The sequence below is a fragment of the Anabas testudineus genome, chromosome 18 (genome assembly GCF_900324465.2).
Source record: "Anabas testudineus chromosome 18, fAnaTes1.2, whole genome shotgun sequence".
NCBI lineage: Eukaryota > Metazoa > Chordata > Actinopteri > Anabantiformes > Anabantidae > Anabas > Anabas testudineus.
The window spans coordinates 20,445,043-20,470,176 of NC_046627.1; the positions used below are offsets into that span (position 1 = coordinate 20,445,043).

Here is a 25,134-nt window from a genome sequence, read left to right on the forward strand (position 1 = left end):
GTTTATTATATCAGTGAGTGTTTAACATGTGTGTTCTCCTTTGTCTTCCCCTGCTTCACCAACAGTGGCCACATGCTCCACACTGACTCTGGGTGCTGCCAATTTGGGAACTCCTTCTCATGTGTTCACCACTCTTCTAAAAGCAGTTATACCTACACTAACCACAGCAATCACACAGTACACATCTGTTTGGATGCGTTTTATTTAAATACTAAATAATATATACTATTAGTAATATGATTACGTTGTGTGACATCTCTACTCTGGTGTAAACGCTTCGAGGAAACTGTTTAATTGCAATGAAAACAACACATTTATGTGTAAAGAGGAAGTGGAAAGTACATTTCTGTTCAAGAACATTCTTGTTTCTCTTAATGTCCTAGTTGTGAAGTAAAATGTTAAACAGTTTTTTCACTCTTGTGTTTAGTTGATTTGAATCATGAGCATTTTTCTCCATTTTACAGGCTTGAAGGCCACATAAATTACACACAATGATGGAAGAGAATGATTCATCACGACTCCAACGATCCATCTTTTAAACATTAATGTAATTTTAAGAGGTTTAGCAGTAAATTGTTCTTGTGTCTTTCTGAGAACTGCACAGATTGAAACTTGTGAAAATAGATTTAATTGACATTGAAAACAGACATTGTGTAAATATCCACTGAGTGTGCTGTGTTTGTATCACTGTGGAGTCTGAAACTGTTGTTTTACTTTTGCTGAAGGTAAAACATTGCTGTGGTTCCCATGCAGTGAAAGAGCAGCACAGTCTGGTTATTAACACCACGACACCACAAAGCAGTAGACAGTGAGTTGGAGCTCATCTTAAGCCTCATGATAACAGGGGTTGTTGAAGACAACAGATAAGTTTCTACCTTTGTTCTCTGAATCATTTTCTCTCTACATAATAACACCTGTGGTTTAACAACCACTTTGAAACTACACACAGTAGAAAGATTATGTGAAATTCATTTCATATCTATATTGGTTTTTCAGAGAAATGTGAGTTAGAAACTGAGCAGATTCAGTGCTGTGAACAAATGTTTGACCTCCTGATTTCTTCTCTTTTTCTGTGTATCTCAAACTAAACAGTTTGAATGTTTTAAATGATAATTGTAGTCAGTGAGTTGAAGCTGGGATTGGTATGCAGCAAGACGATGAGTAGGACGACCTCTGAATGACTGAAAAGGAATAAAATTTACGTCTTGACCTGAACTAGATATAAATTCAGGAGGTAATTACTTTTTGACATTGGTCATTTAGGTATTGTATCACCATTTATTAAAAATACAGTATAATTAAATGTTAAATATTTATGGACCAGTCACAGAACTTAAGAAACAAGCTAAAATGTTACAGGAAGTGTAAACGTGTCAGCAATGTGCTGTGGTCAAAGCCGTGGTCGTTTGGGTTTTGTGTAAAAAGGAAGGAAGAACAGACAGGCTACACTTTATTCTGATGTTGTATTTATGTGAGATGTCACTTCTCTCTCTTTGTTATTTCTCTTTTTTCTGTTATTTCTCAGCAGCAGAGCAGCAGAGTGACAGTGTCAGTGCTGGATGTGAAGATGAAGAACACTTTGTTCTGTGTACTGTTGTTATTCTGTGAGTACATCAGTGACTTTCTTATAATATGACTTTAAAGAGGAAAATGTTTTCATGCTTTCTTTAATTAACATGATAGTTATGTTGACATCATGTTGGTTGCTGGTTTGGCTTCATTCAGGGCGACTGTGTTAAATCCAATAATGACGTACATTAAATTACAGTCACCTACATTTTGAATTGACTAATTGTATTTGTTTCATTTTGCATAGTTTAAAAATGGTGTTACTGAATTCTTTACCAGAAAAAAGAATATCATTTCTAAAACGTGTTCATTAATTATAGTTTATATATACATCAATTCATATATTATATATCAATTAACATACATATAACAGTAACGTGGTATAGTGTTTAGCATCATTGTCTCACAGCAGTAAGGACCTGGGTTCAAATCCATGGGTCGAAGAAGCTCAGTTTTCTGTTTGAGTTTGCATGTTCTGCCCATCCAATGTTTATTTATTTTTGTATTTTTGATCATACTCTTTTTTTATACTTCATAGTCCTATTTTTAATTTATTTGCTAGATCTTGCAATATAAGTGTTTTGATGTTGATGGCAGATGATATACAATCATGGCAGGCTTTTATTGTGAAGGACAGGATATGCAAAAAAATAGTTATCGCATCAGACTTTTTTCCTTTTTATTTATGACAACACATATTCATCATATTCATTTTCAAGAACAGTAGACACTACAGGATATACCTGCTTCCAAAGATACATTTACATGACACACTTAACACATAAGCAACATTATGATTACCAAGCAGTGAACAATATAATATAAAAATGATAACATACATGTGACAGGTACATATGTTTGTGAGATGACTTTCAGTTGTTTTGTCTTTGTTTTGTGTTAACATGTAAATATGTGGTTGAACCCTGTCTAGTAAAAGGGAAGGAAACACAGACCAGATATATTCAGAACAAGTAGTTAGAAAAAAATCTTCTTATTCTTTTTATTTATTAAATATAATCTCTGTTTTCTCTTCAAATGCTGAAGTTTAAAGTTTTCTCTTTCCACTAAGAAGACTTTCTCAGACACAGAGAGTCAGTGTTGGATGTGAGGATGGGACACACTTTTCTCTGTGTGCTGCAGTTTTTCTGTGAGTAAATCACTGATTGATGGAACAAATGAGAGAAAATGTTGTAGTGAGGAGAACAGAGGATCAGAGGTTTGTTCACTTTGAACAGAGCACACTTGTTATCAGCTTGGTTGTTTTGTAGGAAGGATCTTTAGAGGACGACTGTGTTAAATCATCAGATATGATTTTACGTTGTTTATAGCAGCAAATGATTTATTACATTTAATACATGAATGTTATCAATCCTCAGTTTCTATTGATTGAAGCCTGATTGTTTGCTGTGGTGTCTGTTAATTTGCTGTCTCTCTTTATTTTAGTGCTGAACACACTTTTCCTCTCTGGAGATGCTCAAGGTAAATACACAAGTTTCTTCTTTAAAGCTGCAACGATATAATTTCAGGCTCCATCAAACCAAAACAAACCACAGCTTTACTCCTCACCGCTCTCATCCTGTTTCTGTAACTACGTCACTCACCACGTCTCCACGACCAGTCTCACAGCTAAACTACCATTAGCTGTTAGCTGATGGTGCCTTTGTCCAGAAGCAACATAAGCTGCTTTCAGACAAGCACAGGAACCCTGAAATGATCTAGACATGACATGAGTGAGATACATGAGGTACATTTGAGCCCCTGTGATGCTGCCCAGACAATCTGCAGTGGGATTCATATCACTGGTCCCACATGTGACACAAGTGTCGTCACCCCTCACTGAAGTAAAGCAGAGTTTTTCCCCATGGGAGAATGAGTCCTACCTGATTCTGCTGATATGAAGTTTAGCTACGATGTCAAGTGACCAGGTTGAGGTTTAGTGACCCATGATTCAGACTTTATACAAATGTCTAACGTTGTTTCATAGAGGATGTGTTTACTTTGTCACATCTCCTTTGGTGAATAGATGGTAGTAACAAAAGCTCACACTCTGGTGTGTGACTGTGGCTTTTCAGTAACTTCCTTCTAATGCAGTGGTCTCCAAACTTTTTGCACCACGGATCGGTTTAATGTCAGACAATATTTTCTCTGACCGGCCTTTAACGTGTGGGGGATAAATAAAACAAAACAAGATGATACGAGCGGCATAAAAACTGGCATTTTCTAAATATGAAGGGGTTTTCGATCAAAATGAGATTTTTGCTGATCAAAATGAAGTGGAGATGCAGTTTTGAAGGCTTCATTGCCTCATTAGAGAGCTAGACGCTGCATTTCTGCAGAGCTGGTTTGGTGCGTGGGAACAACCTGTCGCAATAAATCCATATTTCCAGTAGGACTCCTGCTTTGTCTGTTAAATTCAGCTTTCTTTTGTGTGAAGTTGTAGGCTCTTCTTCTCTCTCCTCACTGGCTCTTTTACCCTGCACAAAGAAACTTTCCATAGACGTTTGTTTTGGGGGTTTCAATTTAGTGGTAATGCATATTGTGTTACCCGCTGGAGAATCAGAGAATCAATGAGAATCAGCTTTTATTGGCCAAGTTGCACAGGACAAATAAAGAATTGGATACGGTCTGACTCCGTCTTTTTGTGCCCTCTGGTGGCATGAAACATTATTCATTTACATATTTAATTACAATTATTTACATAATATACATCACATTATGTCACATGGGGTTATTGCACTGAGTCCTTGTTTTATGGGATTGGAGAGTTCAGCTCAGACACAGTTTGGGGGAAGAAGCTGACTCTGTGTCTGGTGGTTCTGGTGGCTATAGCTCTGTGGCGCCTGCCAGAGGGGAGGAGCTTGAACAGTTTGTGTGCAGGGTGTGTGGGGTCAGCAGTGACACTGACAGCCTGTTTTCTGAGTCTGGATCGGTACAGGTGTTGGATGGAAGGAAGCTCAGTCCCAATGATCTTCTCTGCTGACCGGATCACCCACTGCAGTCTGTGCCTGTCCTGCTTGGTGGCTGAACCAAACCACACAGTGATGGAGGTGCAGAGGACAGATTGGATGATGGCGGTATAGAACATGAAAAGTCTGAAGAACATAGTCCACTGTCATCTCCACAGTCTTGAGCGTGTTGAGCTCCAGCTGGTTCTGACTGCACCACTGGACCAGCTGCTCCACCTCCTGCCTGTATGAGGACTCATCACTGTCCCGGATCAGTCCAATAACAGTCATGTCGTCTGCATACTTCATGAGACGGGTTCACAGACGGGTTCCCTGGTGCAGTGATTAGTGTACAGGGAGAAGAGCAGTGGAGAGAGAGGACACCCCTGTGGTGCGCCGGTGCTGATGGTGCAGGTGCCAGATGTGATGTTGCCCAGTCGCACCTTCTGCCTCCTGTCAGTTAGGAAGCTCCTGATCCACTGACACGTAGAAGCAGGTACGGTGAGCTGGGTCAGTTTATGGTAGAGTATTCCAGGGGTGATCGTGTTGAAGGCTGAACTGAAGTCCACAAACAGGATCCTGACGTGTCAGGGAGGTCCAGGTGCTGCAGGATGAAGTGGAGTCCTAGGTTAACAGGAGTAGCCCCTTTAAGAAGGGGGATGTAGGTAATGTGACCGAGGCAGGTTGACATGGATCAAGAGTGAGTCATAGACAGATGTGAAGGAGAGAATCCGGTAATTTTCCAAAATAAAACATTGTTCAGCTCAGATAATAACTAAAACGGAAATAATGTAAGTTATGTGTTCTTTCTGTGCGGCCCGCTATCAATTGACCCAGGCGTTGGGGACCACTGTTCTAATGTACTTAAATGAGAATATACATATAATTCTTTATTTTGTTAATTGTTTAATGTTTTAGATGCTGTTTTGACCCTTGAGCCCAACTGGTCCAGTTTTTTTACTGGAGAGTCTGTGACCTTCATATGTGACATGAAGGAAGGAAAAGACACTGATTGGGAATATAAAATCAACAAGGACGGTCGAGAGTTTGTTCCGTACAATTCAAGTTACACAATAGAAACTCTTTCTACAGTCTCCAGTGGTCGATACCAGTGCTCTGGTCACCACAAAAGCTCAAATGATACTAAAACCAGTAACATCATCTCTTTAACTGTATCAGGTGAGTCATCAATGTTTTATCAGCCAAATTAACAGTATTTATGATCCTATTCATTCAGTGTGTAAAGAAGTTTTAGATTATCCAGATACTTTGACAAGAACCATTTTATTTTCTTCTTTCTAATTTTCTCTCAACACATGCTGCATGTTGGTGCACTGTCATCCAAAATAAGCGTACTATTGACTGTATGTTTTGATGTAAAGTAAGTACTATTGCAGATATAATCATAGAAAATAAAAGAGTAAATGACAAAGATATACTGTACATGATGAAGTTCCCACCTTGATAGATGCACACAATTAGTTTTGATCTTTCATAAAACAAATAAAGAATAAACAAATGAAAATACAAAACTGAAGTAAAAAGAAAAGTTCACAATGTCGTATGGTAGAAGGACAGAGGAGATCAAATGTGCAGATTCCAAAAGTCTTTGAAGAAATTTTGTTATATTTGGTTCTATGAAGAAAACTGATTGGATTTGAATTGTTTTATGTTTTATATTGTGATGAAAAATGACACAGAGCTAACAAAAGAACACATTTGTTATTTCTTGTTACATGTACTTTTTATATAATTTCCATCTGAATAATTTACATGTTTTGTTATTTTATACCAACAGATAAACCCAACATCAAACTGACAGCAGGTCCAACAATCATACCAGTAGGAGGCAGAGTGAACCTGAGCTGCTCTGTGGACGACTCTGATGGTTGGAAATATGACTGGTTCAGACGAACCTCAAACTCTAATGAAGCTCAGGTTGATGGTGAAGAAAACAGAGATATCAGAGTCTCACAAGGAGGAATCTACAGGTGCAGAGGAAGAAGAGGAAAACCAGTTTACTACACTGATTACAGTGATGAGGTCACTGTTGAGATAACTGGTGAGTTTGATTATTACATTTAGAAAATGTATTTATCTGTTTTTACTATTGTGGAGTCTCTGTGACACAAAACTGGTGTCAGATCTTTAGTGGAGAGAAGATCAGATATTTTGATTAGATCTTTTGACGTGCGCCTCACTTGTACGTAGTTTTGGATAAAAGCATCTGCCAAATGACTAAATATAAATTTAAATGTAAGATCACTGTCAGATGTGAGATCCAGGGAGGTGGAGACACTGAGTGGGATCATGAATGGAAAACACCTCAGTCAACTTCACATCAGACACATGTTAATTACTGGACTCTCAGTGTTTCTGAGTCCAGCAGTGGAAACTACATGTGTAGGGGCAGAAACAGAAGAGTAGAAACTATTTCACTGATCAGTACGTCTGCTATAGTCAGACACAGGAGTGAGGGAATAAGTGAAGGGAAGATGACAAACACTACTACATTCTCCAAAAAACACATTTCATGTTCCTGTCTACTCTGTTTTTGATGATATTTGTAAGAACCCAATACACACTCGGGGATTCAAGAGCAGGAGTCAACAGGATAGGCAGTGTTGAATGAGATTTCTTAACAGTAATCAAAGCAAAATGCAAAACAAATACAAATAAAGAGCAGACAGACAGAGGAAACAAAACAACAGAAAACACTCAGTGCTGAAGGCAGGAGGAAAAACTAGTAAAGCAAAACAAAAAGCGCTCACTACAAAAAGGTCAGAGAACACAGAACAACGATAAACGCTCACTATCTATGAGGGAATAATAAATGATAAGAAAACAAAATACTCACTACAGAAGGTAGGAGGAACAGGCAATCAATAAGAAAACAAAATACTTACTACTAATCGTAGGAGGAACAGACAAACCAAAAAAGAAAACCTAACTGACTAAAGACTAGACTAACTCAAATCTAACAAACTGCGAGACTAACAGACAAGAGAAAGAGCTAGAGGTCTGGGAAACAAACGAACTGGGAACAACAGACATGAGGGAGATTATAAACAGGAGTAAAGGGATGATGATGATGAAGAGCAGGTGTGTTGACCGGTGCAAGCTGAGGAATTAGAAACCAAGACCGGAGACAGACTGAGGAACGACTCTGCTGGCAGTGAGGAGAACTGCAGGGACACATACAGACATGAGATGAAAGAACACAAAAAATAAAAGATAACCAAGAGAAAGAAGAAAAAACAACTTCTGATAATATTTGATATGATATTAAATCTATAAAGACATTTGTAATAACTGTATTAGTTTTACTAAACTGATCCGTTTCTCAGTCTCTTATATAATAAAGTAGCATCAATCTGTTTTCATCTTAAATCCTCTTCTAACTGTTTGTGTGTTTCATTTTTCACTGTGAACTAAACAGCAAATAAACCTCGAGCCTCACTCACAGCAGACAGTAAAGTCATAACAGCAGGAGGAGGAGGCAGAGTGAGACTGAGCTGCTCTGTGGACGAGTCTAACAGCTGGAAATACGACTGGTTCAAACGTGAATCAGAGTCTTCAGCAGCTCAGGTCATAAAATATAAAGGACCAGACACTATGAGTATTTCAGATGGAGGCATGTATCACTGTAGAGGAGGAAGAGGAAACCCAGTTTACTACACAGAGGACAGTGCTGCAGTCACTGTTTGGAAAACAGGTGAAGATGTTTGGTTTTTAAAAATAAAATAACATTCATCCATCACCATCTCAGTATGACTCAAAAAGTAAAGGTTATTATATTTGTGTTTTTATTCTTACTGTGTTTCTCTCATGGATAAAAGTTTCCAACAAGGCTGTTGTGAAAATGCAGAACGACTGGTCTCAGATATTCAGAGGAGAGACGATAACTCTGACATGTGAGATCCAGGATGGTGGAGACACTGAGTGGGAATATGAATGGAAAACAAGCAGCTCAGAAACTTCTCCAAAACAAAGGGAACGTTGGATTTTCACAGCTTCTGCTTCCAGTGGAGGAAACTACTGGTGTCAGGGTAAAGTGAAGATGGACTTTTATTTCCCAACAGAATGGAGTGATCCCCTCAGACTGACAGTGACACGTGAGTCTTATTTACAGTGTTAAGGTTGTAAATATTCAACAACTCATAAAAGATTTCAGGAATTAGTCTGCCTTTTAGGACTGATCAGTACGTCTGCTACAGTCAGACACAGGAGTGAGGGAATAAGTGAAGGGAAGATGACAAACACTACTGTGATACAAAAAACACATTTCATGTTCCTGTCTACTCTGTTTTTGAGGATATTTGTAAGAACCCAATACACACTCAGGGATTTAAGAGCAGGAGCCAACAGGATAGGCAGTGTTGAATGAGATTTCTTAACAGTAATCAAAGCAAAATGCAAAACAAATACAAATAAAGAGCAGACAGACAGAGGAAACAAAACAACAGAAAACACTCAGTGCTGAAGGCAGGAGGAAAAACTAGTAAAGCAAAACAAAAAGCGCTCACTAGAAAAAGGTAGGAGAACACAGAACAACGATAAACGCTCACTATCTATGAGGGAATAATAAATGATGAGAAAACAAAACACTCACTAAAGACGGTAGGAGGAACAGGCAATCAATAAGGAAACAAAACGCTTACTACTAATCGTAGGAGGAACAGACAAACCAAAAAAGAAAACCTAACTGACTAAAGACTGGACTAACTCAAACCTAATGAACTGCGAGACTAACAGACAAGAGAAAGAGCTAGAGGTCTGGGAAACAAACGAACTGGGAACAACAGACATGAGGGAGATTATAAACAGGAGTAAAGGGATGATGATGATGAAGAGCAGGTGTGTTGACCGGTGCAAGCTGAGGAATTAGAAACTAAGACCGGAGACAGACTGAGGTAGAGGAACGACTCTGCTGGCAGTGAGGAGAACTGCAGGGACACATACAGACATGAGATGAAAGAACACAAAAAATAAAAGATAACCAAGAGAAAGAAGAAAAAACCAAATTCTGATAATATTTGATATGATATTAAATCTATAAAGACATTTGTAATAACTGTATTAGGTTTACTAAACTGATCCGTTTCTCGGTCTCTTATATAATAAAGTAGCATCAATCTGTTTTCATCTTAAATCCTCTTCTAACTATTTGTGTGTTTCATTTTTTATTGTGAACTAAACAGCAAATAAACCTCGAGCCTCACTCACAGCAGACAGTAGAGTCATAACAGCAGCAGGAGGAGGCAGAGTGAGACTGAGCTGCTCTGTGGACGAGTCTAACAGCTGGAAATACGACTGGTTCCAACGTGAATCAGAGTCTTCAGCAGCTCAGATCATAAAAGATAAAGGACCAGACACTATGAGTATTTCAGATGGAGGCATGTATCACTGTAGAGGAGGAAGAGGAAACCCAGTTTACTACACAGAGAACAGTACTGCAGTCACTGTTTGGAAAAGAGGTGAATGATGTTTGGTTTTTAAAAATAAAATAACATTCATCCATCACCATCTCAGTATGACTCAAAAAGTAAAGGTTTTTATATTTGTGTTTTTATTCTTACTGTGTTTCTCTCATGGATAAAAGTTTCCAACAAGGCTGTTGTGAAAATGCAGAACAACTGGTCTCAGATATTCAGAGGAGAGACGATAACTCTGACATGTGAGATCCAGGACGGTGGAGACACTGAGTGGGAATATGAATGGAAAACAAGCAGCTCAGAAACTTCTCCAAAACAAAGGAAACGTTGGATTTTCGCAGCTTCTGCTTCCAGTCGAGGAAACTACTGGTGTCAGGGTAAAGTGAAGATGGACTTTTATTTCCCAACAGAATGGAGTGATCCTCTCAGACTAACAGTGACACGTGAGTCTTATTTACAGTGTTAAGGTTGTAAATATTCAACAACTCATAAAAGACTTCAGGAATTAGTCTGCCTCTCAGGACAGATCAGTAAAGTCACATTTCAAAGAGAGTGTTACATTTGAAATATACCTGATTAAACAATTCTTAAAGAGGAAATATCAAAATGCAGATTACAAGTTAGCTGTAGTATCATTAAAATTACAATATCTAGTTTATAGTGCATTGTTCTCATTTTTAACAACATCTATTTACTCTTTTTAAAAATTTATTATTTGTTCTAATCTGAACAGAATCTAAACCACAGTCCGAACTGAGAGCTGACAGGACAGACGTTCCAGTAGGGGGCAGTGTGACTCTGAGCTGCTCTGTGAATCCATCATCTGGTTGGAAATATTCCTGGTACAGAGGAGATCAATCCTCTGAACTCCTGATCAGACATGATGATGTTTTCAAGTCAAATGGACAAATCAGTGTCTCACAGGAAGGACAGTACTGGTGCAGAGGAGGAAGAGGAGAACCAGTTTACTACTCCCAGTACAGCCAGTCAGTAAGAATTAACACACTGGGTGAGTTTGACAAGAACATTTGAAACTCACAATGTAGAATAGAAATCTGTCAGAATACAATTTAACATCTTTGTTGTTCTTGTAAATTGTTGAACGTAAACAGTCTCAAACAGGGTGGTTGTGACTCTGCATCCCAACTGCTCTGAGATCTACCATGGAGAGATGATCACTGTCAGATGTGAGATTCAGGGAGGAGACACTGAGTGGGAATATGAATGGGAAACAACCAGCTCCATCAAACCTTCAAATCAAAATGAATTCAGGATTAGTTCTGCTTCTTCATCCCACAGTGGAAACTACAGGTGTAAAGGCAGAAAGAAAAATGCTCAATATAAAACAACAGAGTGGAGTGATTTCATCAAACTGACAGTGAACAACAGTAAGTCAAGTTATATGTCATTCAAACTGAAAATGTTAATAATTCATAGAGATTTACACTCATTTATTTGGAAGATGATTTAATCTAAAGTGACAAGTTACAAGTGAGGTACAAAGTCAACAAGAACAAATGTTTCAGTTTTGTTAATAAACATTTAGATTTTCCATAGTTAGACCATCTTAAAGTTTCTAATACCTATTACAAGATTATTCAAGTTCAGATAAATTGAATTTAATGTTGCACAGTAGACATAACACGTGTTGATACTGAGAAAACCTGTTTCCAACAGATAAACCCCAGTCTGTCCTCACTGTGTCTCCATCCTGGCTGAGTCCTGGAGCCTCAGTAACTCTGAAGTGTGAGGTTGAACATCCATCTGCAGGATGGAGGTTCTACTGGTATAAGACTGTTCCCAAACTGTCAGACAGACTCTACAGATATGAGCTGCTACCTGGTAGTGACAGTGGCACTGAAGAGGATTCTTACATGGTTCATGGACAGACACACACAGCAGGATATGTGTGTAGAGCTGGAAGAGGAGAACCAGTGTTTCACACTGAACACAGAAAACCAACGTTTGTCTGGTCTGGAGGTCAGTTTGTTCCTTTGTTCCTTTCTTTTCATCTTTATCTTCCAGTTATTTGTCTGTGACCAACATGTAAAATCTATGTCAGCAAAGTAATGAACTTTGTAAAGCTGAAGAAATCTCCAGGTATCCTGTGGACTTATGATATTAATAAAAATGAGAAATCTTTTGAAGTTCTTGTTTAGCTCTGTATAAGTCACAACATGTGTGTGTACAACATGTTTTGTGTTTCAGATTTTCCTCCATCAGCGTCTCTCACTGTGAGTCCTGACAGAGTTCAACACTTCACCTCTGACTCTGTGTCTCTGAGCTGTGAAGGAAACTCTACTGAGTGGAGAGTGAGGAGGTTTCCTGAGGACAGTTACCTGTCCCCCTGTTCTGACTGGGGGACGATGACTGGATCAACATGTAACATTAGTGGACTGAACAGTTCTGCAGTGTACTGGTGTGAGTCTGGATCAGGACAGTTCACTAATTCAGTCAACATCACTGGACACAGTGAGTTGGATTCTTTTCATTTCATTACTGTTTTTACAGCATCTTCTAAATGCAGTTATATCATTTACTTCTTAGAACTGAGTTGAACACAGTGAAGTTTTTCAGAGTGTAGTTCATGACTCTGCTACATGGTACAGTAGATTAAACAACATGACATCAACAGACAAAAGTCTCACAATTTATAATCTTGGTAGTTTGTCTTTACAGTTTTCTTTGTTATTGTTTCTACTTTATAGTGCACTGTTCAAACAGCAGCTCCCTCTGGTGACCACATTTGGTGACACATCTGATTAGGGCTCAAATGATAAATGACACAGTATATTGATGTGTCCATATGTCCTGTTCTCTCTAGAGCTGCTGTAACAAGCTGTCGTTTGGCTTCATCCCAGTTGCAGCTTTACTCTTATTCTGTTTCCAAAGAGAGGACAGTTCCATACTGTCTCTTATCAATGGTGAAGATCAGGATTAGTCTGAAGATTTAGTGTCAATCATCACAATTCAAGTCAAGTGTTGGATCATTTATTCCTAGAAACTGTAGAAAAGCTGTTTATGTGTCAAAAAGTAACTTATAGTTTGTAAGTATTAGATTAAATATCAGTAAATAAATGTAGCATCACTCTATGTCAGCTTCTTCTGCAGATGATCTCTGACTGAAACTTGTTACTGTTTGACTGTTTTCTAGATGCAGATATCATCCTGATGAGTCCTGTTCATCCTGTGACTGAGGGACAGTCTGTTTCTCTTGGCTGCAGATTGAAGACAGGACAAAAACTTTCCAACAACGTGTTTTTCTATCAAAATGACAAACTTCTCCAAAATCATACCAGAGTGGAGCTGATTATCTCTGCAGTGTCAAAGTCACATGAAGGTTTCTACAAATGTCAACACTCAGGAAAAGAGTCACCACAGAGTTGGATGACAGTGAAGAGTGAGTAAGACAAAAAGTGTCTTAAATGACTTATTTAGTGGACTGTTGTATGAGAAAGAAACATGGTGGACATGTAGATGTAACTGTCGTGGAAATTCAACCCCTAAATCAACAGTTTCATATAATAGTTGTTGTCTTCTTTGAAATAAAGCAAAATTAAAAAAATAAATGCAAGACTATAAAAAAGTAAAGAATTCCGAGTGATGGGGAAATAGTTTAAAAAAAGTGTATGTTTTACAGATTGTTATAACCACTTGATTGTCTTACAAAGACAATCAGATAATAATATGATATGATGTTTAATTATTTCAGTTTTTACCAGGTTGTTAGTTGAAGTTCCAGTTTGTCAGCTGACCTTGTTCCTCAATTCTCATCTGTCACTGATCTCTTTTTATACCTGCCCACCAGTCTACAGCGCTTGGAAGGAGTTGCTTCAAACTATCAACTTGACATTTGTGATGAACTGATAAAAATTTTTGGGTCAAAGGTCATAGGTCAAGGTCACACTGACTTCTTGTTCCTCCCGTTCTTGCGTCCCGTGCTTTGAAGGAATTTCTTCAAATTTATTACAAATTTCCAATTGGAGGCAATGATCAACCGATCTGGCCAAAGGTCAAAGATCAAAGTCATAGCGGATAGTCACCTTCATCCAATCTTTGTGAACTGGTCTAAAATGTGTTGAGGTAATTTCTTCAAATTTAGTACAACTACCTACTTGGACTCTCTAAAAAACAGTTTAGATTTTGTTGGCCAAAGGTCAAGGTGACAGTTACCTCATCTTGTATAAACACGTAGTCCTGTTAATGTGCTTAAAACACGTAAAAATTTTATAAAGATCACTATTTCACCCATAAATCAGGTCTTTAGGTTTAGAACCATAACAACTCAGCTGTCAACCAGAATACTGTGGATGTCTGTAATCTTTTTCATGTTTAGTTTTGTTTAGGGTTTGATAGTTTTCCAAAAAAGCAGTGTTTGTACGTATTAACATTGCTAAATATATTTTTTTAATAGCATGTTGTTGACTGTGTTTAACAAAATGCTATAATTGTAATTTATATCAGGGTACAGACCTGAGAGCTCATCATTTACTGTCCCGTTTGTCTCTGGGCTGGTTGGTGGAATTTTACTGACTGTTTTCCTGCAGTTGCTGCTGCTGTGTTTCTACAGAAAGATAAACGGTGAGGTCTTTTCTTATTGATGATTTGCTGAAAATCACTGATAAATTCTTAGAAAATTAAATCAACACCAAACAAAGTAATAATTTTAGTTTTGTTTTTACAGATCCATGTTTTAACAGGTTGGTTCAACTGTCTCTTTACTTAAACATAATAATTTAAATGTCTCTTATTCAGTTTACAGTATTTCCTCTGTGTTTTAGGCTCATTCAGTCACTGAGCACTGATGAAGTCTCTGCTACAAAACAAACAGTCAACCAGAATGAAACTCAAGTTTACTCCTCTCTTCTCCACGGTCAGACTCATTTTCACAACTATTTCACACTTTGTTTTTGTAAGATAAGTTTTGAAAGTAACTAGTTTGAATTTCTTTTGATTTTAACTTAAATGTAGGTGATGTTTGTGTCTATGAATCGATCAAAGGCTCTGGAAACACTGGAGGTGGTACAGTATAATCTGATTAATCTAGAGCTGTCATCAATTATATGATTATAACTGAATGTGACATTATTCCAAGTAAACCATCTAATAAATACTCTAATACCACAGTTTTGATTGAAGGTGAAGGTTCTGACAAGATAAGTAAGTACAAAAAATATTAAACATGTAATGATGTATAATAATAATATGTTTAGTATTGAGTTTGAAACTTACACTATCTCATATTTGTGTTTTCTATGATCATCTTAACAGGGACGTGTGATGATACTGAGGAGATCTCTGATTACAGTAATGTGAATACAGCTGAGGCGACAGGTACAAACACTCTACAGCTACTTGGTTATCACTGTTCTAATTCTACTTCCTGAGGAAGCACAGGTCCTTTAATGTGTGCAACATGATGCTGCAGATCTTCTACCAGTCTGTTGTAGCCAGTGTGATATTCTTTGCTGTCGTCCGCTGGGGCAGCAGCATCAGAGCCAGCGACACAAAGAAACTGAATAAGCTGATCAGGAAAGCTGGCTCTGTGCTGGGGGCTTCTCTGGAACCTTTAGAGCAGGTGGTGGAGAGGAGGATGCTGCACAAACTGTGAGCATCATGGAGAACAGCTCACATCCTCTCCACAGCCTGCTTATCAAACAGCGGAGCAGTTTTAGCCAGAGACTTCTCCAGCTCCGCTGTGACAAGGAAAGGTACAGGAAGTCATTTGTGCCAACAGCCATCAGCCTGTACAATGACTCCCTAACAGAGAGTCAGTGTCCACGCTGATGGTTTAACAATGTGTAACTTAGTCACTTTACATTCAAGTTCTAAAGTGTGTTTTGTTGTTATTACTGTCTATTCTGTGTGTTATTCTTGTACTGTGTTTCGTGTATTTTTGTGTAGATTATGTTACTTAATGTTCAAATGTTTTTGCTTTGTTTGCTGCTGCAACACCAAAATTTCCCCTTGGGGATCAATAAAGTATCTATCTATCTATCTTAAATAGCTACGTGGTTATTACTGTTCTAATTAAATAGAACTGTTACTGGCAGACGGGGGGGACATTCACTGAAGACCCAATGTTGATGATGAGATGTTGTGTTGTTTTTGGAGGTCTGACTGGCAAGATGAGAACTTTTGTCTTGGAGGTTGAGTTGAAGATGCTTTTTTCTCATGCAAGCAGAGATGTGTAATGAGATAGTGGAAGGGACAGAGAGTTGTGTTGTCAGCACAGCAATGATGGGAGCCATGTGATTGGATAATGGAACCTAGGGATGTAGTATAGAGTAGTGATGTAGAGGACCAAAAACTGAACCCTGCACGCCAGTGGACAGGGAGTGAGAGTTAGAAACTTGCCCCTGCCAAGATACCTTAAAGGTTCATCCAGACAAGTAAGACTTAAGCAAGGTCATAGCTGTACCAGTCTGAAATTAGAGAGTATAGACAGGAGGATCTGGAGATTCACAGTGTCAGAGGAAAAAAGCTGCAGATAGATCAAGTAAAATTAGGACAGAAGACTGAGCTGCAGCTTTTGCAGTCCATAGGGATTCCACAACCTTCAGTGTGTGTTCTGTGGTGTGAAGTAATTAAAATACTATTGTTATAAGGTAAAATATTATACATCTATATACAAATATTAACTTAGTAATTGTTATCCAGGAAAATTTTGTAGGTGTTTTGAACATCTTTAATTCAATTTAATTCAGTTTATATATATAGCACCAGGGCAGCACACTGGTGTAGTGGTTAGCACTGTCTCCTCACAGCAAGAAGGCCCTGGGTGCTTTTCTATGTGGAGTTTGCATGTTCTCCCCATGTCTGCGGGTTCTCTCACATCCAATGGTTGTCTGTCTCTGTATGTCTGCCATGTGATGGACTGACAACATGTCTAGGGTGTACCCTACCTCTCGCCCAATGATGGCTTGGATAGGCTCCAGCAGCTTCAATAACCCTTCAGAGGACAAGTGGTTAAAATAATGGATGGATATATATATAGCACCAAATCACAACAAACGGCAAAGCACTTTACAGTGTAAACTTTAAGACCCAATCTCTAATTAGACATTGAAACAATTAATATTACTACAAAGAAGCACTAAATGACTTTAAGATTAATGACAACATCAGTGACTTCATTGTTGTTGGTAGAGCAGTTGTCCACAAACTCCTTGCTCTATGTCAAGGTGTCCTTGGACAAGACACCAAAACCCCACAGAAGTGACATCGTCTACTGCAGCTGTCCAAACAACAATTTCCCCAAAGGGGTCAATAAAGTATGTTACTATGATTGTTTTAAATGAAGCACACAAATTTACAGAAGAACATGTAATGATGTCTATAAACTTAGTCTCTTATCCACCAACAACACTTTGGTTGTCAGTCTCCTCAGTTTTCAGGGCACACTGAAGAATCAGTTATGTAAATGAGTGAGCTGTGATCTGTGCAGTGTGTTTACATATTTCTTCACTGCTTTACGTCTTAAGTACATGTTATATTTATTGACATTTTTTGTTTCATACAGATGAATAAGGAGGAGTTCAGCAAAACAAGAAACACGTGGAAGATGACATATGTTTAAATTTGTTAACATTTAGAAAACTAGTGTGTCCATCCAAGCTATCCTAACATCAGTATCTGTACAGGTTGACAGCAGATTATGTGAAAGAGAAGATTTCATAGAGACTAAGCTATATGCTGTATGGTGTTTGATTTGCTTTTTTGCCACTTGTTTATTGTGGTTTTGTTTTGTGTTTTTTATTATATTTTTATCTGCAGTATGAGGAATGGGCACTGGGGGGAAGGATATGGTTATTTTAAATATGACTGGCTTTTATTTTGGAAGTTCTTACATATTAAAATCGTATACAAAATGGTAAACAACAACAAAAAAAGATTATGAAAGATGAAGACCTCTCATGTATGTTCATTTACATTTTGTGTTTAAATTAGTTTTATTGTATTTTGATGTTTGATGTTTTGCAGCATTTCTAATATAGTCACTGATATAAATGTATGTAGACAGTTTGTCTAACACAATTTATGAAATATGTTTTTGTCATTTATAAAATTACTGTATATTCTCAAATGTAAGTTCCACATCTGTTCAATTGATATAAAGTTCTGGCTGTTAGACCTTGATTGTGCTTCTGTTTACTGCTCATCTACACTGTAGATACATGACACACAGAGCAGAGACCTTTAGTCTGGCACCATGATAAAATCGTGAATGACAGATTTTTATTTGATTGATAGATACTTTATTAATCCCTGAGGAGAATTCTGGTGTTGCAGTATTTGTTACATAGAAAAACACTGAAACCCACAGACGCAGAAGATATTACAGAATAATACAGTATAATACACTGTGTAGAAGTCATTTAAAAATAATTATTGTCATATTGCATTTATATTTGACAATAAATGTGAAATTAAAATAAAACATCTGTTCCACTATAGTTAGATTATTTGAGCAGAGCTCTCTACTGTCAGAATAGAGTCACTAAACAGAGTGATACCTGTTTGCAGAAATGACTTTCTGTACCGTTCCTTATCACAGTGGAGCTGGAGAAGTCTATGACTAAAGCTGCAGGTGGTAAAGAGGACATGAAACAACATTCATGTTTAAACACAAGGGGGCAGCATTTACTCAAACTTATTTTTCTTTTAATGTACGCTGTAACTATATTAATATTTGATTCTAAAACTTGTTTGTTACTTCTTGGAGTAAAAGTAATCTAGTCACAGGGGTTGCAAGCCAGTGACTTCTGTGCCAGTCCCAAGCCCGGATAAATGGAGAAGGTTGCGTCAGGAAGGGCATCCAGCGTAAAAATTGCAAAAATAACCATGCAAATCATCAATAAGACATTCATACCGGATCGGTCGAGGCTCGGGTTAACAACGACCGCCACGAATGCTGTTAACCTACAGGGTGCCTGTGGAAATTTGACTACTGTTGGTCGAAGAAAGAGGGGAGGCAGAAGGGTTTGTGGTCAGAGAGAGAAGGGAAAAGGCAGGAGCATAGGTTTGAGAATAGGGACTCTTAACGTTGGCACAATGACAGGGAAAGGCAGAGATCTGGCAGACATGATGGAGAGAAGGAAGGCAGATGTACTTTGTGTGCAGGGGACAAGATGGAAGGGCAGCAAGGCACGTAGTATCGGAGGAGGATACAAACTGTTCTACTATGGTATGGATAGGAAGAGAAACGGGGTAGGAGTGATCCTGAAGGGGGAGTTTGTAAACAATGTCCTAGAGGTGAAAAGAGTCTCAGACAGGGTGATGAGCATAAAGCTAGAAATTGAAGGGGTGATGATGAATGTAGTCAGTGGGTATGCTCCACAGGTTGGCTGTGAGTTAGAAGAGAAGGAGAGATTCTGGAGTGAGTTTGATGAGGTCATAGAGAGTATCCCCAGAGGAGAGAGAGTTGTTGTTGGAGCAGACTTCAATGGGCATGTTGGTGAGGGCAACAGAGGTGATGAGGAGGTGATGGGCAGGTTTGGTGTGAAGGAAAGGAATCTGGAAGGACAGATGGTGGTGGACTTTGCTAAGAGGATGGAAATGGCTGTAGTCAACACTTACTTCCAGAAGAGAGAGGAACACAGAGTAACATACAGAAGTGGAGGTAGGAGTACGCAGGTGGACTACATCCTATGTAGACGAGGTCATTTAAGAGAGGTTAGTGACTGCAAAGTGGTGGTAGGAGAGAGTGTAGCCAGACAGCACCGCATGGTGGTGTGTAAGATGACTCTGGAGGTCAGGAAGAAGAAGAGAGGGAAGACAGAAAAGAAGACCAAGTGGTGGAAGCTAAAGAATGAAGAAACTTGTGAGGAATTCAGGCAGAAGTTGAGACAGGTTCTGGGTGGTCAGGATGAGCTTCCAGATGACTGGGAAACCACAGCAGAAGTTATCAGGGAAACAGGTAGGAAGGTGCTAGGTGTGTCATCTGGAAAGAGGAAAGAAGGTAAAGACACTTGGTGGTGGAATGAGGAAGTACAGGAATGTGTCCAGAGGAAGAGGTTAGCTAGAAGGAAGTGGGATGTAGAAAGGACTGAGGAAAGTAGACAGGAGTTCAAGGTGGAGGTGGGACTACACCAAGGATCAGCTTTGAGTCCCTTCTTGTTTGCTATGCTGATGGACAGGCTGACAGATGAGGTCAGACAGGAATCTCCCTGGACAATGATGTTTGCGGATGACATTGTGATTTGCAGTGAAAGTAGAGAGCAGGTAGAGGAACAGCTGGAGAGGTGGAGGTTTGCTCTGAAAAGAAGAGGCATGAAGGTCAGTCGTAGTAAGACAGAATACATGTGTCTGAACGAGAGGGATCCAGGTAGAAATGTTAGGTTACAGGGGGCTGAGGTGAAGAAGGTGCAGGAGTTTAAGTACTTGGGGTCAACAGTTCAATGTGATGGGGAGTGTGGAAAAGAGGTGAAGAGGCGAGTGCAGGCAGGTTGGAGCGGGTGGAGGAAAGTGTCAGGAGTGTTGTTTGACAGAAGAGTGTCAGCAAGACTCAAAGGAAAGGTGTACAAGACAGTGGTGAGACCAGCTCTGCTCTATGGGTTAGAGACGGTAGCAGTGAGAAAGAGACAAGAGGCTGAGATGGAGGTAGCAGAGATGAAGATGTTGAGGTTCTCCTTAGGAGTGACCAGGTTAGACAGAATAAGGAACGAGTACATCAGAGGGACGGCTCACGTTGCATGTGTTAGCAACAAAGTCAGAGAGGCCAGACTCAGGTGGTTCGGACATGTTCAGAGGAGGGATAGTGAATATATTGGTAGAAGGATGTTGGAGATGGAGCTGCCAGGCAGGAGGACAAGAGGATGACCAAAGAGGAGATATATGGATGTTATAACAGAGGACATGAGGTTGGCTAATGTTAGGGTAGAAGATGTCCATGACAGAGTGAGGTGGAAAAGGATGATTCGCTGTGGCGACCCCCGATGGGAAAAGCCGAAAGAGAAGAAGTGTAGAGTAGAAGTATATGACAGATCATGACACCAACAAACAAGCAAACAGCATGTTTGATGAGTTTCCTGTGTTTAGTTTTTGTTGCATCCTGTCCTGTCTTTTCTTTCCTGTCATTGGTCTTATTCAATGCAGCACTGCCACCATGTTTCACAATCATTGTTTAGTCAGAATCAGTGGAAACAAAGGTTTTTGGCTTGTTGGCTCACAGAGACACACTGACAATTAAAAGCCTTTAATGAGGCACATGATCGGGTTGAGAGGAGCGAGAAGCTGAAACTGGTCTGGTCCTGGAACTACAGAATCTCTTCTGGGTGACAAAATTATTGTTGGTCAGGAAGGTGGACGGATGTCGGATGATAAGAATGTTTGATTCACAATATGATTGAATAAGAGACCAGGGAGGATGGAACAGGTGAGTATGGACTAAGACAGAGTGAGTTGGAAAGGAGTGTCGACAGGTTAACAAGATGCTGGGGTCCAGGTGACAGGAGTTGAAGTAGCTGGCACATGGAGAGAACAGAGGGGATCCAGTCTGGCAACGGGAAGTAGTTGCAGAGGTAAATAGAGATCAGTTTAGGCAGAACACACCGAGTATATACTGAAACTGAGTACTCAAAACCAAGTCCACAATCCAAAAATCCAAAATCCAATTACCCATCTGTATGTCAGAATGATTGCAGTTGAGTTTTGTGAAAGAGGAACGGAAGCAGAGATGGACTAACTATAGTGGACTAGTGAATAGTTTTATCAGAAGCCAAGTGACAAAGTCAGAACTGGATGTGAGGATGATCCCAGCTCTTATGTGGAATTCCCATATGACAAACACTTCCTGGTTCCTCCCTCTACCCGCCCCTATTGCTTGAGTAACAGTATCTTTAATCTGTTTTAGGTCATAACTATCAAAACTATCATCTCCAGAATCAACTCTTCAAAACATTTATTCACAAATATCACAGTTTATATTTCTATTCTCAGTTTCCTTTTGTGTCTTTGTTCTGTGTTACATGGATTGTTTAGGATTTGTCACTGTAGTGTTGATAATAAATGTGTGTGTACCAGAAAGTGCTCCTGCGTTTGTACTACTGAACCTAAAAAGATCCTCGACTGGCAGAGTTAAGAGTAAAAGTACTTAATTCCATAAAACCATTTTGTAAAAATGTCATTGTTTGTCTCTTTGTGTGTAAGATTGACAGTTTCAGTCACCTGCACAAACAAAGGTCTGTTACTTTTTATTCTTAATTTCTGCTGCAAAATAAAGTTGTTTTTTTACAACAGTAGGAAATTCTGGTCACGTTTCAACTTGTAACTCTAATGAGGCAAACTGGCATCATGTGTTTTAGATTTATGGTGTGAAGGTTCAAGTGTATTTGAACAGTTCCTGTGTCAGTTCTCATTTGTTACCACTTTGTCTAAGAAGTCACAGCTGTACTGTGTACTGAACCACTTCCTGAGTATCGAAGGACATGAGTCCTACATCACAGTTTGCTGTAACATAAGACCAGTGTAAAACTTTGTTCCTTGTTTAATGTCACTTCATGAATTAATCAATCTTAGGTGAACTGGAACTGTTGCAGGTAAGACAAGGTTTAACATTTATACATTAACTACTGAAATTCTGTAACTTGTTTTGTAAATGTTTCAGTTTGCATTTGAATTTTAACACAGTCTGTGGTTTGATCTGATTTCTAATTATTTCACGACCAACACAAAAGGAACAATTTATAGTGTGGGAGTGTTGGAAAAAGGGAAAGTGTGAACTTAGCTGTGTCTGGTCTGTACGTGAACATGTTTTATTGTTTACCTATCTACATTTCCAGTTCACCATTGGACATTTATCCAAGGCAACTTACAAGTTAGATAGAATACAAGCAAGTAGCTCCACTTTATGTAGGAGCTCAGATAAAGCTGGATGATTGATTGATGTTTCCTAGTCCTGTCCTTCATGTCTTTTAGTATTGTAGTTGTATCAGAGCTAAAAGTAGTGATAAAAAAATCAGTGGAGATTTATTATCTGCTCAGAGATAACATAGATCTTTTTATATGTCTTGTGGAATAACTCTCTCACTGAGCTGTTACATTGACTTTCCTAAATACAGAATGAGGAAGTAGATTTCTTTAGACTGCACATGCAGCATCTACAGCTCATTGGGTGATAATGCAGTGAACAATTCATCAAGATAACTGTACAAGTTCAGATTACATTTTCAGTGTTAACATAGTGACAGCTTAAACTAAAATAGATGGTACAGTGTGGTCTGACTATAAAAAGACAACATAATTACTAATTAAGCAAACTGAACCCAAATACGTACAATCGGACCATGTGTATAGATGCTTTTAATTCAAAAGGATAACTTTAATGCATATAAATCTTTTGTTAAAGTAATGAGTCTATGGAATGAGTTTAACTTTACTTGGCTCAAGAAAATGAGCTAAAGCCAAAAAATAAGTTATCATATCATTGTGATAAAAAATTAAAATGGGTCCCACAAACTCTACAGATTTTCCTCACTCAGTTGCCAGATTGTTGATGTTCAACACTGTTGTTCAGGCTTTCGACCTTCTGCCTCAGCCTGCACGAACAGTTTTTCAAGTTGATCCTTTGCATTATTTTCCTGAACTGTAGTCTGACTATTTGCTTTGGATTTGGACTTGTGATTATTTTTTAAGGTTATTTTTTCATCTTGGTTACTGGATGGATGAAGAGGATTTCACATATTGGATTATTGAGTACTTGAATCTTGAGTCCAGAACCAGTATCTGCTCCTTTGTACAAGGAACAGTGGGAGCACTGCGATCGCAGGATACAGGTGGGAATGTTTCTTACCAAAGTGTCAGAAACAGACTTCATGAACGTAGCACGAGGGCCCAACATCCTCTAGAACATCTTGTGCTCACAGTCCATCACTGTGCAGCTCAACAGACATTTGCCAGAGAGCACCAGAATTGACTTGTTTGCCATTGGATCCCCGTTCTCTTCACAGATGAGACAAGGCTCACATGTGACAGGACATGTGCCAGGTATAAAAGAGTCTTGAGACATCATGCTGTGTTGTAACATCATAAAAGATTTTGGTGTTTGATGTTGAGTCACTGACCAAAGATGGAGCTCACCGACAGATTCAAGTTGCTTGTTTGTGTCTTGTTGAGGCAGCAGTAAAGTTTGTAAATGTTATCTATGATTAAGTGATTGTATTACTGCTAAAAGAGCTCAGTCATTTTTTACTTTTCTTACCCTGAGCTCACTGCTATGTTGACTCGACACCAGGTCGACCCTTGATGGAGACTTTCTTGACAACCACAGGTTGAAGTAGTGACGTATCAGACACAGAGGAGTTGAACTGAAGCTCTGGTTCTTATTTAGCAGTGGGAGGCTACTCAGCCTTCAGACCAGACTGAAGTGCTGTGAATAGCAGTGAGACCTGTGGACGAGGAACGGTTGTCTTTGTCAAACTGTCCTGGTGGACTGACTGTAAGATAATTTCTAAATCCTGTTCCGTGAGTGTGGATACTTAACTTTGAAGTTAAAGCTGCTTTATTTGTATTTTTGTGAGTTTGCTCTATGCTAGGTGTGACAGGCTGAACACAGATACTTGCTCAAAATCCCCCTGCGACCTGGAGGACACTGCTTTTTAGGTGACTCACACACAAACAGGTCCTGAAGCAGGTGAACCCCCATAATGCAGTGGGAGCAGATGGTGTTTGTCCTGTAGAGTTCTTCAAGCCTGTGGGGAACAACTAGCTGGTTTATATGCAGACATCTTCAACCAGTCCCTCCCATCTTCATCAAAGACTCACTCCACCGAGCTCAAACTCTGCTCAGTCACAAACACTGCACCGACTCCTCAGACGCAGCAGAGTGGAGAGTATCATCACACATAAAACACAATTTGACAACAGTTACCACAGTGAGACTGATGACAAAAACTAAATGTGAGTAAGTGCAACAACCCCTCATTACCTCCACCACATGGAAAATTAGGTGCAATATTTTAAATTCACCATTTTATTTGTAATTATCTTTTGTTTTTAACTCACTTTTTATTCTTTGACTAGATGTTTTTTCTTTGACTATTGACTTTTTACTTTACTTCAAAAGAGAGTTGCAGTAGAATTCCTATGTGTCTGGACTGTTTTTGCATTAATGGCATAAAAGAATTTAGCATCTTAAATCTTGATGGTCTGGAGAGACACATACTTGTAGGATCACACAGGCCTCC

The 25,134-nt window shown here is 39.0% G+C and overlaps 1 protein-coding gene and 2 long non-coding RNA genes across 3 annotated transcripts; all 3 read left to right on the plus strand.

The window, feature by feature from the left end:
- The first annotated feature begins 688 nt into the window (after positions 1 to 688).
- LOC113157426 lies at positions 689 to 3,321 on the plus strand. Its single transcript, XR_003298470.1, has 4 exons — positions 689 to 808; positions 1,529 to 1,604; positions 2,614 to 2,716; positions 3,013 to 3,321. It is a non-coding gene; the product is annotated as an uncharacterized LOC113157426 (long non-coding RNA).
- A 2,116-nt stretch (positions 3,322 to 5,437) lies between these two features.
- Positions 5,438 to 14,550, plus strand: LOC117153011 (Fc receptor-like protein 5; the record flags this gene model as incomplete). The annotated part of the gene is made up of 8 exons (XM_033326548.1): positions 5,438 to 5,693; positions 6,313 to 6,576; positions 8,354 to 8,629; positions 11,062 to 11,346; positions 11,627 to 11,929; positions 12,158 to 12,421; positions 13,104 to 13,349; positions 14,414 to 14,550. Coding segments are annotated over 8 exons (2,031 nt in total), but the record flags the coding sequence as incomplete, so codon positions are not given.
- Positions 14,551 to 14,632: 82 nt separating this feature from the next.
- LOC113157420 lies at positions 14,633 to 15,277 on the plus strand. The gene is made up of 3 exons (XR_003298465.1): positions 14,633 to 14,649; positions 14,731 to 14,822; positions 14,921 to 15,277. It is a non-coding gene; the product is annotated as an uncharacterized LOC113157420 (long non-coding RNA).
- Positions 15,278 to 25,134: the final 9,857 nt, after the last annotated feature.